Consider the following 15,492-nt stretch of genomic DNA (forward strand, 5'->3'; position numbering starts at 1 on the left):
TAGGGCAGTCTGCATACATCAAATTTTCTTGAACTCTCTAAAGTCAGGAGCCATCTGGAAGCTGAGGGCTGCGGGTGGGTTCCGATCCTGCTAGGGCAGACCTAGCACACACAGGTCTGAGTGTGCTATGCTAGACCCAGGGTTGAGTCTGAATCTCCCATGAGACGTCTAAAATACTGCTCCATTTTTCAGAATCAAATGACTGAGGTATATGCTCAGTGGACACACAGAAATTAAACCAATGAGGGGCTGGAAAGATGGCTCAGTGGGTAAGAGCACTGGCTGATCTTCCACGGGATTTGAGGTTGGTGGCTCACAACCATCTGTAACTCCAGTTCCAAGGGATCTACAGCTCTTTTCTGGCCTCTGAGCCACCAGGCACACATGTGGTACACAGGGACAGGGGAGTGTGGGAACAGCATTTTTTTTAAAAGCATATTTTAAAAGAACAAAATAAAACAAACAACTAATGATTCCATGACATCAGTTTCAAGGCTTCTCCTGTTGGGTGGTTGCCTCCTCTGCTTGTTTATTCTACGCTGTGTGTCAGTCAATGGCTAACACATACTTTCTTGTGTGCCCAGCTTTAATAAGTGAACACTGGGGCTGGAGAGATGGCTCAATGGCTAAGAGCACTAGCTGCTCTTCCAGCAGACCCAGGTTTGATCCCTATCACACACGGTGGCTCATAATTGTCTATAACTAAAGTCTGAGGGAATCCAATGCCTTCTTCTAGGGGAAAGGGAGCTTTACCAGGAGAAAGGCCCTGAGGCCTGGCTCCTAGAACAGGAAGCTTTGGTTGGGTGACCCTGTATAGTGGACCATGCCAGTTACCATGGTCTGGGCTGTGTATTAACTTCATAACAAATTTTGAATACTTGGTTATGATATATGTCTTAATCTGGAGTTTAGGCAGGTCTCAACTCACAGACTCTCCAACCTCCATTGTTGTTTAATTGAGATAAGGTCTCACTGTGTAGCTCCAGCTGGCCTTTCCCCATCAGGTGAATTTTGTGCAAACACCTGAGGTTCCATGTGAGTCTCCACTCTCACACTGATAGGTACTGAAGGTGCTGCAGAATGGCCCTGATGCCCTACTGCCACAGCAAATAGGCAGTCATTTCCCTACAAGGACCCTCTGGGCATAGCAGATCTTGGGATCCTAGCCACAGTCCACTGAAATGCTAGGGCCAGTGTAGAAGGTCACTCTCTATACTGGCTGGTTTTGTGTGTCAACTTGACACAAGCCGGAGTTATCATAGAGAAAAGAGTCTCTCTTGAGGAAATGCCTCCATGAGATCCAGCTGTAAGGCATTTTCTCAATTAGTGATCATGGGGAGAGGGCCTAGCCCATTGTGGGTGGTGCCATCCCTGGGCTGGTGGTCCTGAGTTCTATAAGAAAGCAAGCTGAGCAAGCTAGAGGAAGTAAGCCAGTAAGCAGCACCATCCCATGGTCTCTGCATCAGCTTCTGCCTCCAAGTTCCTGCTTTGTGTGAATTCCAGTCCTGACTTCCTTTGGTGATGACTAGCAATGTGGAAGTGTAAGCTGAATAAACCCTTTCCTCTCCAACTTCCTTTTTGGTCATGATGTTTTGTGCAGAAATACAAACCCTGACTAACACTCTGTCCTACCATTCACTGTAGCCCAGACGGTGAGAAGCCAGGCACTGTCCATATATATTACCTGTCTGGGAATGGGGGGAATACCAGTGTAGTCACAGTTATCTGGAAGGCAGAATCAGGACTGCTTACATTCAGGAGTTCAAGACAAATACATATTGAGCAAAATATTGAGATGACTTCAAAAATAAGTATCTCTCACACTACTGTAAGAAGAAATGACAAGTCTTCATCTCAGCATAAGATATCAGGCTTTAAACACACCTACTACAATGTGAATGAACTTGGAGGATGTTTGTCTTAGTTTATGCTTCTGACATGCTACAACTCAATGGCTTAACTTCTCACAGTTCTAGGGGCAAGAAGTCGAAGGAAGGTAGATTTGCTGTCTGGCAGAGACAGACTTCCTGGCCCTTCCTCATTTCATCTTCATAGGAAAAGGGCTGCAAGAGTTCCCTCCAGGCCTTACAAATCCACTCATGAACCCCATCCAACTTTTAGCATTTTAAGACCACCACCTTGAGAGGTTAGATTTCAACACTGATGTATGGTGAGGGAGGGGGAGATACTTGCATTGCATTGTACAAGGACCATAACAAACACAATGTAACAATTACTCTAATTCCACTCATGAGGCACCTGGAGTCATCTCATTCTCATAGAAAGTAAAAGGGTTGGTGCCAGAGGCTGTGAAGTGGGGTCGGGGTTTGGTGTTTAATGTCTAACGGAGACAGTTTTAACTTGGGAAGATGAAGGTCTAGAGACCAGAGTCCTGGAGCCTGATGATGGGGATGGCCGCTCATTGATGTGAAAGTGCTTGATGCTGTACAAGGTTAAGATGGTGAAGTTAAAAACACACAACTAGTCACAGCGTGGTAGCATATACCTTTAATCCCCAACACTTCGGAAACTGAGGCTGGCTGATCTCTGTGAGTTTAGGGTCAACCTGGTGTATATAATAACTTCCAGGTAGCCAGGGATACACAGTGAAACCCTATCCATAAGAAAATAATAGCAATAATAATTAAAAAAAAATATTGACTCTCTAGAGATAACTACAGGTGAGTCAAATCTAAACTGTGAAATAGTTACTTTCATTGAATGATCATGTTGGGAATCAACAGACAGGACTACTTCCCTCTTGAAGCCCACATCCCAAGCTAGCACTGCGGATAGTGCACAGGGGAGTGGCTGGTCCAAGCTTGCACCTGCCCTTAAAGTGAAGTTAAAAAAAAAAAAAAACAAGACACCTTGAAGGCTTCCCAGATTTCTGATTTAGAAGATGGTGAGAGATTGACTTCCAACAACTGGTGAAGGTTGCAGGCCGCACGGCAAGTTCCCAACCTGCGGCCACAGCCCTGAAGCCTTCGGTAGGAACTGTGGCCGACACTACTATCCTTTTGGATAATTTATTTGCCTCTCAATTGACAGGCTGAGCTTTCCTCTCCAGGGTGGCAAGTGGTATAGCTGCCAGCTCTCAGTGGTCTTTGAAGTTGGCCTTCCTTTTCTCCACAAATGCAGCCATCCCTTCTTTCCGGTCATCCTGGCAGGGAAGAAAGAAGATAGGTGAAGTTTGAATATTGCCATTGAGGCCCTCAGCTGACTGCCTGCATCTCCAAGGTGCTCTTACGTTTCCCTTCTTACCTGTTCTCCAAGCTCATCAACAAGACAGTGATTCTGCAGTGAGCCCATGAAACATGGGATTCCCCACAAACAGTGCTAAGCTTGGGAGAGGGGATTGTAAACCATCCAGGACACAGGCAATCAGGAGTGATAACATGAGTACCAGAAACTCATGCTCACAATACCTAGGGATCTGGCAGGGTCTGAGTTGGGAATCTCTCTCAGAGCTTTGGGGCAGCGACAAAACCCTGCTTTTCACCTGCCCTTCCTTTTCCAGTGAACACACTATGTGAAAACATCTTCATTTCTTCCTTAGAGGACCAAACCATTTAAAATCTTTGAGTGTGTGTGTGTGTGTGTGTGTGTGTGTGTGTGTGTGTGTGTTTGTAGCATAGAGATCAGAAGTGAGGTATCAGAGGAACTGGAGTTACAGGTGATTGTAAGCCATCTAGTGTGGTGCTAGGAAGTGAACTCAGGTCCTCTGGAACATGCTAAGCCATCTCTCCAGCTCCATAAAGGTTTCTTTTATAAAACACTGAGCACTGGGCCAGTGGTACAATAGATAATGCATCTGATAATCAGAAGATTCTTTCAAACACTTAAACGTGAGCTTCTGATAAGAGGTGAACTGTAGTCAAGCATGGTGGCACATTCCTTTAATCTCAGAATTCAGGAGGTTTTGTGAATTTGAGGCCAGCCTAGTCTACATAGTGAGTTCCACATCAGCCAGGGTTATATAATGAGACTCTGTCTCAAACAAATAAAAAAATAAAGTAAAATTTAAGAATTAGGTGGTGGTGGTTAGAGATGGCTCAGTAGCTAAAAGCACTTGCTACTCTTGAATAGGATCTGGGTTTGGTTTCCAACACTTACAACAGTCTGTAACTTTAGTTCCAAGGTATCCAGTGCCCTTTTCTGGACTCTGCAGGCATACTCAGAGGCATACTCTGCAGTACACTCATATAGTGTACTTACAAATACTCAGGCAATACACTTATGCATATGAGATAAATAATATTTAGAGATGGTTTCTCTGTGTTGCACAGGCTGGTTTCAAACTCTTGGGCTCAAGCAATTAACCTTGGCCCCAGTCTCCAAAGTTCTGAGTCTGTGGCCAGTTACAAATGGACTTTAAATACAGGAGCTTATGCTCAGTGGTGTAATTCATGGGGCCTTTTTGCAGTAAGAGATTCCCAGCAGCATCTGCAATGGAAACAGACTTGAATCCTAAGCAGAGTATGTTTTACTCACAGTGGCAAAGGTAGAATAGAAGAGCTTCTTCTCCAGCTTATTTCCTTCTGTTAACGTCATTTCAAAGGCTGAAAAAGAAACCCTGGGGTCACCAACCGAAGTGCCAAATGTGAGGCACTCACGTCAAACTGACTGTGACCTACAGAAAGGGCTCCAGGCTTGGTGTGGGCTCCAGGCTGATCCAGCTCTCCCCACTTCTCGAGTGAATGGCCTACATTGATGTAGCCATATGGACACCCTGCTCTCCTAGGCCTTAGTAGTGGCCCAGGGCCCTCAGAAAAGCACCAGAACTGAACAAAGGACGAATAGCAGAATCTGTCCAGCTATGGGGACCTGAGGTGGCTGGTAAAACTGAACATAGAAACACAGTAAAGGATAAGAAGCAGAGGATGGCTATCAGCAGGGACAACGCTGCTGGGGTCTTCTATTCCATTGTCCTGTAGAGCAGTTCTGTGAAGGATCTGAGCTATGACTATGCCTGCCACTGTGACCTCGCCAGAAGCCTTAGTTCCTCCCTGTGTGCTCCACAAAAAGCTGGCTCTTTAAACATCAACACACCTGATTGTGGCCAGCAGCAACCCTGAAAGACTGGTGTGCCCTCTGGAGGTAGCCCCAACTTTTGTGGGTCACGTTCATTTTTGGCCCCCAAAATGACTCTACATGTGATATTAAGCAGAAACACAACCATTCCAAGTGCTGAGGTAAACTATTACATTAAGACTCCATTCCAGGCTGGAGAGATGATTCAGTGGCTAAGAACTCCTGTGATCTCACAGAGAACCTGGGTTCCCTCCACAGAGAGGCTCATGTCCAATGTCCTTCACTGCACCATGCCCACATGTGATGTACATACACATAGGCAGCCAAACACACACATAAAAATAAAAAATGTAAAACAACCACAAAAACTCCATTCAGGTGGTATCCCACAAATCCCTGTGACTCCAGCTCTGAGAGATCTGCTGGCCTCCACACATGAAAAGGCACACAGACCCACACACATACACACATACATATAAATCCACATACATGTTAATAAATAACATAACTATATTAAGAAAAGACTCAAGCTGGATGTGGTGATACATGCATTCAACCTTCAAAACTGAAGCAGGTGGATCCAGAGTTTGAGGGCAGCTTCAGTTATATATATATACAGAGTGACCTTGTCTCAAAATCTAAACAATGGGATCAGCCAGATGGCTCAGTGGATAGCAGCCCATGTCGCCTGGCCTAATGACAACTGGAATTCAATTTCTGGAACCCATATGGTGAAGGAGACAACTGACTCCCCAAATCATTCTCTGACTTGCACATGTGCACCATGGGATACCCCCTCATTATGTTAAAGTGTGAAATAAAGAAATAACTAAATGAGTATGTTTAAAGAGAAGAAGAAAGAAAAGGTTGAGGCAGCTCTGGGGAAAGCAAGTCAGACCAGCCTCATGAGGTGAGAGAACCAATGGAATGCCTCACATGAGATAATGCTACTGCAGGCCCCAGGCTACAGCCCACTTACATAATCAGAACATGGGCTCAGGAGGAAATCATTAATCCAGATCCCCAGAGATAGCTTTCCCACCAACCACAGACCACTGACTTCAGGGGCTGTGGCTACAATCATCATCTTCCCTCTGTGCCTAATACTACATTGCCATTATGTTCCGAGCCTGGCCCAGAATGTGGGTCCTGGTATAAAGAGACACTCAGAATATCTTATCAGACCTGTGAGTGACCGAAACCTGGAACACGATGGCAAACTGCAATCCTGAGAACTTTCTCATTGCTGCCTGGGACAAGGGGGTGTAGTTTGGAACCTCACAACATTACCTACACAGTCCTATGGTCTCTTCCCAGCAGACTCCTACCTGCATTCACAGATTCTTTCGCCATGGTTACTATGATTTTGGAATTGCTGGCAATTTTTTCTGCACATTGGATGGCCTCTTCAACCAGGGTTTCAACAGGAAAAATCTTGCTTACAAGACCTAAAACATGAAAAGTCTGAATAGCATGCAAAAATATCCTTGTCCACTTCCTCTAGAACCCAGTGACACTGAGAGGCCAGTTCTCTGGGTCCTAAACAAGGGATGGCTGTCCCCAGCAGCAGGTAACTCTGTGCTCTCCACTGCCAAGCTCCAGTCACCGAACTCTTAGGTTGCACAGGCCATGCTGTCTACAGGATCAAATGGAACAGAGGACTTGAGGACTGTGGTCACTCCCAAGGGCAGGGAGAGGGCTGGCTGGCCTCTAAGAGCCTTTAAAGGGCAGTGGGAAGAGATTCTAACCCAAACATATGTTGCCACTCTCTTGTACACAATGTATTTCAAGATATAAAAGCCAAAGACAGAACCATAGGGCTCCAATGCCAGCTACCCATGGGGACACCTGGAGTAGCCTAAGCCTTCCCCAGCTCACAACATCAGATACCCCACCTGCTTCCTTGGCATCCTGGGCTGAGATACGGTCACCAGTGAGGACCATCTCCATTGCTAGCGATTTGCCGACTGCTCGGGTGAGTCTCTGAGTGCCCCCTGAACCTACAGGGAGAGATTTGAGGTCTCAGTTGGCCCTTTGTCAGGTGACACTGAGAAGAAACCCAGGGCTAGAATGCAGCTCAGTGACAGAAGAGGCTTTAGCATGCACGAGGCAAAGGGTTCCTTCTCAGTACTAAAAAGGAAGAAAGAAAATCAAATTGGCTCCTTTTCCACCTTCCTGGAAGGTTTCAGGTCTGCCTGAAAGCCCATGTTGGGTTGAATCCCAGCCTTGTCTGCCTTCCCCAGGCAGACCTGCACAAATTCACTGAATTCACTGCTCAGAATCTCAGAACAAGCCTGGTCAACCCTCAAGAACAGCAGAGGCATCCTCTGAATGTGGTCTCATCCCTGAGGGCTCAAGTCCTTTCTCTGAGTGTTCACCTCCTCCTGCCAGGTCTAACAAGTGGCCCCTGGAGGGCAATGATATTGCTTCCTCCATTTCTTAGGGCTTTCCCAGAAGGCAGGAATGAGAATTCCACAGTCTGTTGTGCTGAACTCAGGCAGCCTACCTGACCTGCTCTGCCAGTGGCATAGTAGTGGACAGAGCCAGATTCTTTCCAGTAGTGGGATAGAGTCTTTGGTGTAAATCCAAGTCTACTCATCTTTCTCCCAAGCTTCTGGTATACAAAGCTCTTAAAAGTGTATGGATCACGGGCAGGAAAGAACCATTGTGGCTGAAGCCAGTAAACTCTCTGTGTATGATATTGTTGGATTTAGGATCTGTATATTTATAAGAGATGGACATGTCCTGAAGCTCCCAGACTGTCTGATCTTTAAATGCTATTCTTCAGGTGCTGGCTGGTGGAGAGAAAACTGAACAGACAAGTCATCCATCTATGATTGGATGCAAGCCATAAGGCTGAGACTCAGGCTTGTCCTGTTACAGCTCACACATTCTCACCTGGGATGGTCCCCAGGAGGATTTCTGGCTGTCCAAACTGGGCTTTCTCACCGGCATAGATGATATCGCACATCATGGCAAGTTCACAACCCCCACCAAGCTGAAAAATAAAAATGTTCAGAAGCAGGTAGATTTTACCAGAGGAGCCCAGGCAGAAAACCACTCTATTTGCTTACAGAACTTTTCTGAAACTGTGAAACAGAGTCAGATAACAGCAAATGTTACCCTAGCCAAACAAAACTAGACTTAAGTGTTAGGATAGATATAAGGGTAATGTTGCTTAGCAGAGGCTCACAGACTTTTATGCAAAGGGCCAGGCAGTAATTATTTCTGGCTTTATAGTGAATAACTCAGCCTGGCATAGTGGCTTCAAATCAGCCACAGAGGGTAAAGACATGAATTTGAGTGGTTGGCCAACCCCACCGTGATCGGTTTTATTCAATAATCAGCATGTATAATAATCACACGGTTTTTCCGTGGGCTAAGCTAGTACTGCATTTGTCAATAGCCTAGTGAAGCAGGAACCCTAATGGGCACGCAGAGAGTACTCACAGCCTTCACACAAGTAGCTTAGCCACTGCAGCAATTAAAGAGAAATGGAAAAGCTCATTAACGAATCTGGGAACTAGCCAATGGGTCTCCATCAAACAAAGCAGACAGCAAAAGATACTATTGGCCTTTTAAAAGCATAGGTCCCTCCAGCCAGCACAGAAGGCCTCTGGGGGCTGACACTTACAGCATAGCCATTGACAGCTGCGATGACTGGCTTCTTGACCTGGGTGATACGGTCCCAGTGGCTCAGGAACTTGCTGGAGTAACAGTCCTGAAATGTCCGGTTCTGCATTTCCTTGATGTCAGCTCCAGCTACAGGTAGAAATGAGGTTTCAATGACCAGACATCAGAGAACTTCTCAGTCCTATATCCTATGCTCAAGGCTTGGAGGCACTTCCCTCCACAGTGGGAACAGCTCATAACATGGACCAACAGCTCACCATTTAAGAAGGTAATGTTGGGGGCTGTGGTAGGCAACGGATGACAGGTACACTCAGAGGAAGCTCCGCTTAGGCCAGTATTTACTGAGCATACCTGAATGTTCACCACACGCCCTGCTCTTCCACGGCTTACTTTACATGTTAGTATATCTTAAGGCACCCTCCCATCACAGAGAAACTGGTCCAGTTTGCTGCCTCCCACAGGCCATAGCATCCCGCTCCCATCCACAAGCATGGCTGCGCAGCACACCTGCAAAGGCCTTCTCCCCGCCAGTGAGCACAATGGCGCCCACAGCGGGATCTTCCTCAAAGGTGTCCAGTGCTTGGTTGAGCTCCTCAATCAGGCCATTGCAAAGTGCATTGAGTGCTTTGGGGCGGTTCAACTGGATCAGCCCCACACTGCTGTTCTTTCCTCTCTTTTCTGTGATGATGTACTGAAAGTTAGCACCTAGGTCAAGAGGACAAAGGGAAGCATCATCATAAAGATATTAAAGGTACCATGGTGGCTAATCTTAGTCATCAACCTGACCACATCAGGAATCAACTAACACCCAAGCCTTACCTGTGGAGGATTTTCTTAAATGGCTCTTTTGAGGTGAAATGACCTAACCCTATGTCTGGGACACACATTCTGGTGGCAGCCCACATGAAAGAACATGGAAGAAAGAAGCTTTTGCTTTTGCCTGCTTGCCTTCACTCTGGACAGCAAGTTCAAGTTCATCTAATCTTTTTTTGTTTGTTTGTTTGGGTTTTTTGTTTTTGTTTGTTTGTTTGTTTGTTTTGAGACAAAGTTTCTCTGGCTGTCTTGGATTTCACCATGTAGACCAGTCTGGCCTAAACTCAGAGATCCACCTGCCTCTGTCTCCCAAGTGCTGGGATTAAAAGTGTGTACCACCACCACCATCAGGCAACTAACTTATTCTTAAGGCACCCTTTCTCTGGTGTTTGAACCTAGTTCTTTGAGATTCCAATATGCACTTAAGACTCTCAGCTCTCTAGCACTTTTCTAGACTCCAAAACCAGATTGGGCCTGCTGAGACATTTAGTCTTTGGACTGAATAACTACTGAATCCTTGGCCTTTCTTTCAGGAAACATCCACTCTGGGACTACTCAGACCACAGCCTGTAAATCACTCTAATATACCCCCTAATGAGTAGAAAATATCAATTCTATCAGTTCTGTACTGAGACAGGTATAGACAGGGAATTCTGTACCACCCTTACCACCTCAGCCTGCAGCTCTAGCTAGGATCTATCTAGGCATGGTGGTGGTGGTGGCACATGCCTTTAATCCTAGGACTCAGGAAAGAGATGCAGGTGCATCTTTCTGAGTTCCAGGCTAACCTGGTCTAGTTCCAGGCCAGCCAGAGCTACCTAGTGAGATACTGTCTCAACAAACAAATAAAAATATCAAAAAGGAAAACTCTAGCACAGAACATTCACCTTCCTCCCATATGCCAGCACTTTGCAGACCATGACAGCAGGTGAGAGCCTGACAAAGCCCAGGCCTGTTGGGACACAGGCTGGTACAAAGCACCATTTTCTTCTAGGAGACCTGGAGGGCCAACCAACTCAAGACTTGGGGAGTGCAGCTCATAGACTTAGGGTGAGGAAGATAAACCTGAAAGTGAGGGTCTGTGTTCTGGGTGATTTGTTCTGTTGTAACTTAAATGTGAGGTACTTTACTGAACAGTAGGATGTCTGCCATTCAGGGGGGCAGGACATGACAGCCAATCCAGGTTGGGATTCAGGAGAAGCCCTTGCCCCAGAGCACGGTCAAGAATTCATGCTAACAGTGGAGCACTAGATGGCTGCAGGAGAGTGCAGCCAAGGGGTGAGAAGGGAGGAACTATTCAGCAGGCAAGGGAGGAAAGTGGGTGTGTCAGTATGGGCCACGCTGATTGGATGGTTTGAAGGACATGATCAGGAGACGCTGTGGACACTGGAGAGATTAGACCGGAGGCACTATGGACAAACCTTTCCCAATACTCAGGCTGTCTTACTTAATCTACCTTCACATTCTCTTAAAGCTACCTAAACACATGGGATTTCAGAACCAACATGCATGCTCCCAGCTGGCCAGAGATCTCGACACTTAATAAAAGTTAGAGTTGAGAAGCAGCCTCTACACACAGGGCCCTCCTATTAGACAGGGCTTCTAGGTGCTAGGATCTGGCTGGGCTTGTAAGGTGAGACTAAGGTCAGATTGGGCGGCGGGGAGGGGGGCGGTAAGGAATTGGGAAGGGGTCAGTCGAGCAGTGGAGTTGGAGGCTCTGAAGGAGGAACAGGGTGTGAGGAACTCCAAGCTAGAGTCAGTGATCACTTGTAGGAAATCTGGGTTTAGTGTGGGGATGCATACTCGAATCCAGGGTCCAGGGACTTCAGAGTCAAGTGTTGGGAGTGCATGCTTGTGGAAGTGGGGGTCAGACAAAAGATCTAGAGTCAGGAGAGAAAGTCCAGGATCAAGTGAGGGTGCGTGCAGGCCAGGGTTTAGGGACCACCCAGAGGTTATGGGTGGAGAATCCACCCAACGTGGGTTGACGCACCCCGCCGGTGTCCGCACTCACCCGAGGCGAAGCGCCGGAGTTCTGGGTAGCGAACTGAGGACAACAGCGAGCTGTAGGCTCTGGGGAGCAGAGCACGCAGGGCCGCCATGGTGGAGAGACGATTTGTTCCGCCCACAGAATCGCCCCGCCTGCAGAATCGCTCCTCCCCAGATCCCAAGCCAAAGGAAGACGGAAGCTAAAGGGTTGAACTGGTGACCTGGGCGGGGTGATACAGAGTGCGGGGTGGGGCATCGTGGGGAGGAAGATCAGAGGTGCGGGGCTGAGGTTCTTTGAATAGTCTCTTAATTGCGTCACTTAGGTGGTGTGCCCTTGGCGGGTGCCCAGTTTATAGAGTCAGGCTGGGAGACGTGGCTGTGCCCTTTCCCCAGTGTTGACCGTGTGCTTTCGGTCTTGACCACTGGAAGGCATGATTGCAGATATAGCAGTAAAGCATAAAGCCGTAAAGAGCGAGGCGGTTTTTAGTTTTGTGGCAGGGTCTTACTACATAGCCCTAGCTGGTCTGGAACTCTCCTTATGAGCCAGGCTGTTTCTTGGTCTCACAGAGAACCGTTTGCCTCTGCCTTCCAAGTACTTGGATTAAAGGCATGTGCCACTATAATCTGCCCCCAGAGGCATTCTTTACATGGCAACTGACTAGCTTCCTAACATCAGGTTAGGAATAGCTGTGTTTTTACAAGATGAGGAGATTTCACATAAATTTAAAAGAAAGCCAATGCTTTGTTGACATAAATTATCTTGAATTAGAACTTTAAAATGTTTAGCAAGTATTATCAGGTCTTTATTTGTATTCTTGCCCTGGTCCTGCAAACACCAGAATAGAGATAAAGGACAGAACCTACAGACAAAAGCAAACTTAATACTGTTGTGCCAGGAAGCGTTTGCGGACCCCAAAAGACCACCAAGGAGCCATTCCCATGAATTAGCATTAGAGTTTATTACAAGCTCCGGCTTGGGCTTTTCTCCAACCTAACCCTGGCACAGCAGGACTGGAGGGGAAGGTGGAACAGCCTTGAACCCCCAGCAGGACAAGGTTTTATGAGAAATGGACTTAAGTGAGGGGGTGTGTATCCTGGCAAGTGTCTAACTGAATGTCTATTGTAAGCCGACAGGTTGGTGCTCTGAAGCAAGACTATATACAATCACAAAAGGACTGAAAGTACATCTGAAACAAGCAGGTTAATCTTTGCTTCACTGTTGCTAGGAAGTAGCTACAGAGTAACTCTGGCCAAGGACAAGCGTGAGGTCCTTCCTGGTACGTGGGTGCAGCTTGGGTTCTGCTGTAGGCCAAGTTCTCAGGCTTTTTTTTTTTTCTTTTTCTTTTTCTTTAAGATAGAGGCCAGTCCCAAGTTGGAGCAGGTTTGGCCTCTCAATATTTTAAAGAAAACAATCCAAACCAGAATAGAGCAGTCAGCAAACTTTATTTCAAGACTAAAGTAGAATATAAACAGAAACAGATCACCAACAAACCTTTGTTCCAGGTCTCTGTATTGGCATAGCAACTGTGACAGTAGCTCCAAAATGATATGTCTCAAACACAGTTTATTTAGCAACTCAGGGCTGGTGTCAAATATTAGATGCCTAATATTCTCTGAGTTTAGGGACAAAGGAAGAAACAGGTAAAGAGAGAGAATATTGTATTTGTTAGGGATCTCTAAAGGAATAGAACTGATAGAATATCACACACACACACACACACATTTTCTGTTTGTCTGGGATGCTTTAAAAACTGCAAATATTGGGCTAGAGAGATGGCTCAGAGGTTAGGAGCTCTGGTTGCTCTTCAGAGTTCCTGAGTTTAATCCCCAGCAACTACATGGTGGCTTGCAACCATCTATAATGAGATCTGGTGCTTGTGTGTGTGTGTGTGTGTGTGTGTGTGTGTGTGTGTGTGTACATATGATTAGAATGGTTTACAGGCTTTGGCCCAGTTAATCCAATAGTGGCTGTCTCTTGATAGCAAGTTCAAGAATCCAATAGTTCAGTCCACAAGGTGAGGGGCTCAGCTGGTCTTGAGCATAGTTGGAATCCAGAAGAAGTAGGCTCTAATATCAATGAGGGAATCCTCAGGATCAGGATATACAAACTGGCCAGTGAGGATGAGAGTGAGCAGGCAAAAAGCAAAAGCGTCTTTCTTCAGTGCTCTTTATATAGGCACCATGAGAGTGTGTGACCCAGTTATAGGCTGGTCGTCCTATCTCAAATGATCCAATCAAGAAAAATCCCTCACAGATGTTCCCTGTGATGGAGTTACAAAATTGGCAATTAAGAATAGCTATCACAACTATCAAGGACTTTAGCAAAATTAAAAATATTTGTTTCAAAGGAGACCATCAAAGTCGAGACACAAGCAGGATGAGGGAAACTTTTCTGCAAGTCCTACATCTGGTAAAAGTCTTGTGTCAAGAAGACATAACACACTCCTGTAACAGACTAGGAAAAGATATCGGAACGACAAAGAACAAAGGATGAACATACATCTCTTCACTAAAGATGTAATTGTTTGAGGGATATTAGAAGATGCTCAACATCATTAGCCTTTAGGGAAACACAAATCAAACCCACTTCAAACCTATAAGGTTAACTATAATCAAAAAAAATTTTTAAAAAGTCAAAAATGAGTGTGGGAAAGCTTGTAGAAAAGTTGGAGCTTTTGACATTGGCGGCATTTTGGGGATATTTTTAGATATGTACTTAGACATCAATGAGAGTGGAAGAGAGGGGATATCATCCATGAGCCAGAGCCAGGACAGCTCCCGAAAGGTTTTGATGCTGAGTCTAGTTTGTATTTTCATTGTATATTCCAAAGCCACAAGGTGGGGTGGACAAGCAAGCAAGATTTTACACAGAAGCCTATGAGGCTGTCAGCAGGTTGTTAAGGGCAATGACTCATTGTTTCAGATAGCAATTGAAGTCATGCTTGCCAAATACGCAGAACAAGCAGTGCTTTAAGTAAGTCACTAAATAAATCAATAAGTCAGTACCTAGTAATTGGTCTTTCCTGCCTTATTCTACGTGATGGAGTACAAATTAGTATTGCTATTTGGCCTTTGTGAGGTGTGTGTACATGTTCCTGGAGATTGAACTCTGGCCTTACACTACCTTGTCATAGCCTGCCCTTGTCTCAAAAGTTAAAACAGCAAACCAACACCCAGGTGCATACTCAAGAGAAATGAAAATATGGCCCCACAGCAGCTCCTACTTATATAGCAGCACTAAAAACAAGAGCTAAAAAAATAGAAATGGGCTAAATATCCATCAAACATTCTATATTTATATAATGGATACTGTCTTAGTTAGGGTTTTACTGCTGTGAACAGACACCATGACCAAGGCAAGTCTTATAAAGGACATTTAGTTGAGCTGGCTTACAGGTTCAGAGGTTCAGTCCATCATCATCAAGGTGGGAGCAGGGCAGCATTTAGGCATGGTGCAGGCAGAGCTGAGAGTTCTACATCTTCATCTGAAGGCTGCTAGCAGAATGACACATCTACTTCAACAAGGCCACACCTAATAGTGCCACTACCTGGTCCAAGCATATATAAACCTTCACAGACGTCTTAGGATTTTTTTTAGGATTTTTTTTTAAGATGGTGTTTTCTATATAACTCTTGCTGGCCTGGAATCTGCCTAATTTTTGCCTCACAAATGCTGTTATTAAAGGTAAGGAGTACCACACTTGGCTTCTTAGGTATTAACATTTTCAAATAGACACCTTTGAATATGTTAGAATGTATCACAGATACTGAAGGTGTAGCTCAGTGGTAACATTCTTACCTCGCATGCACAAAGCCTTGAAGTCCACCGTAGATATGGCACATATATGATGAAAAAGCAGAAGTACTAACACATACTGTATGTGGAAAACCTTCAGAGAATCTCTGATCCAGTCTAATTCTTTATATGAACCATCTAGAATAGGGTGATGAAAGGGTTTTAAACTCAGTTGTGGTGATGGCTGTATAGCTCTGTCAACATGCTGAAAGCCACTGGCTTGTACATGT

General features: G+C 45.6%; 1 protein-coding gene across 1 annotated transcript; it reads right to left on the reverse strand.

Annotated features, from left to right (window-relative positions):
- Nucleotides 1-2,490: 2,490 nt before the first annotated feature.
- On the reverse strand, nt 2,491-11,621 carry Echs1 (enoyl-CoA hydratase, short chain 1). The gene is made up of 8 exons (XM_028787148.1): nt 11,492-11,621; nt 9,175-9,372; nt 8,669-8,796; nt 7,933-8,032; nt 6,930-7,034; nt 6,363-6,482; nt 4,495-4,562; nt 2,491-3,163 (listed from the first exon to the last, which is right to left on the reverse strand). Exons 1-8 carry the CDS (start codon nt 11,577-11,579, stop codon nt 3,098-3,100), a joined length of 873 nt encoding a protein of 290 aa, XP_028642981.1. The 5' UTR covers nt 11,580-11,621; the 3' UTR covers nt 2,491-3,097.
- Nucleotides 11,622-15,492: the final 3,871 nt, after the last annotated feature.

This window comes from Grammomys surdaster, unplaced genomic scaffold, assembly GCF_004785775.1.
Source record: "Grammomys surdaster isolate TR1022 unplaced genomic scaffold, NIH_TR_1.0 125612, whole genome shotgun sequence".
NCBI lineage: Eukaryota > Metazoa > Chordata > Mammalia > Rodentia > Muridae > Grammomys > Grammomys surdaster.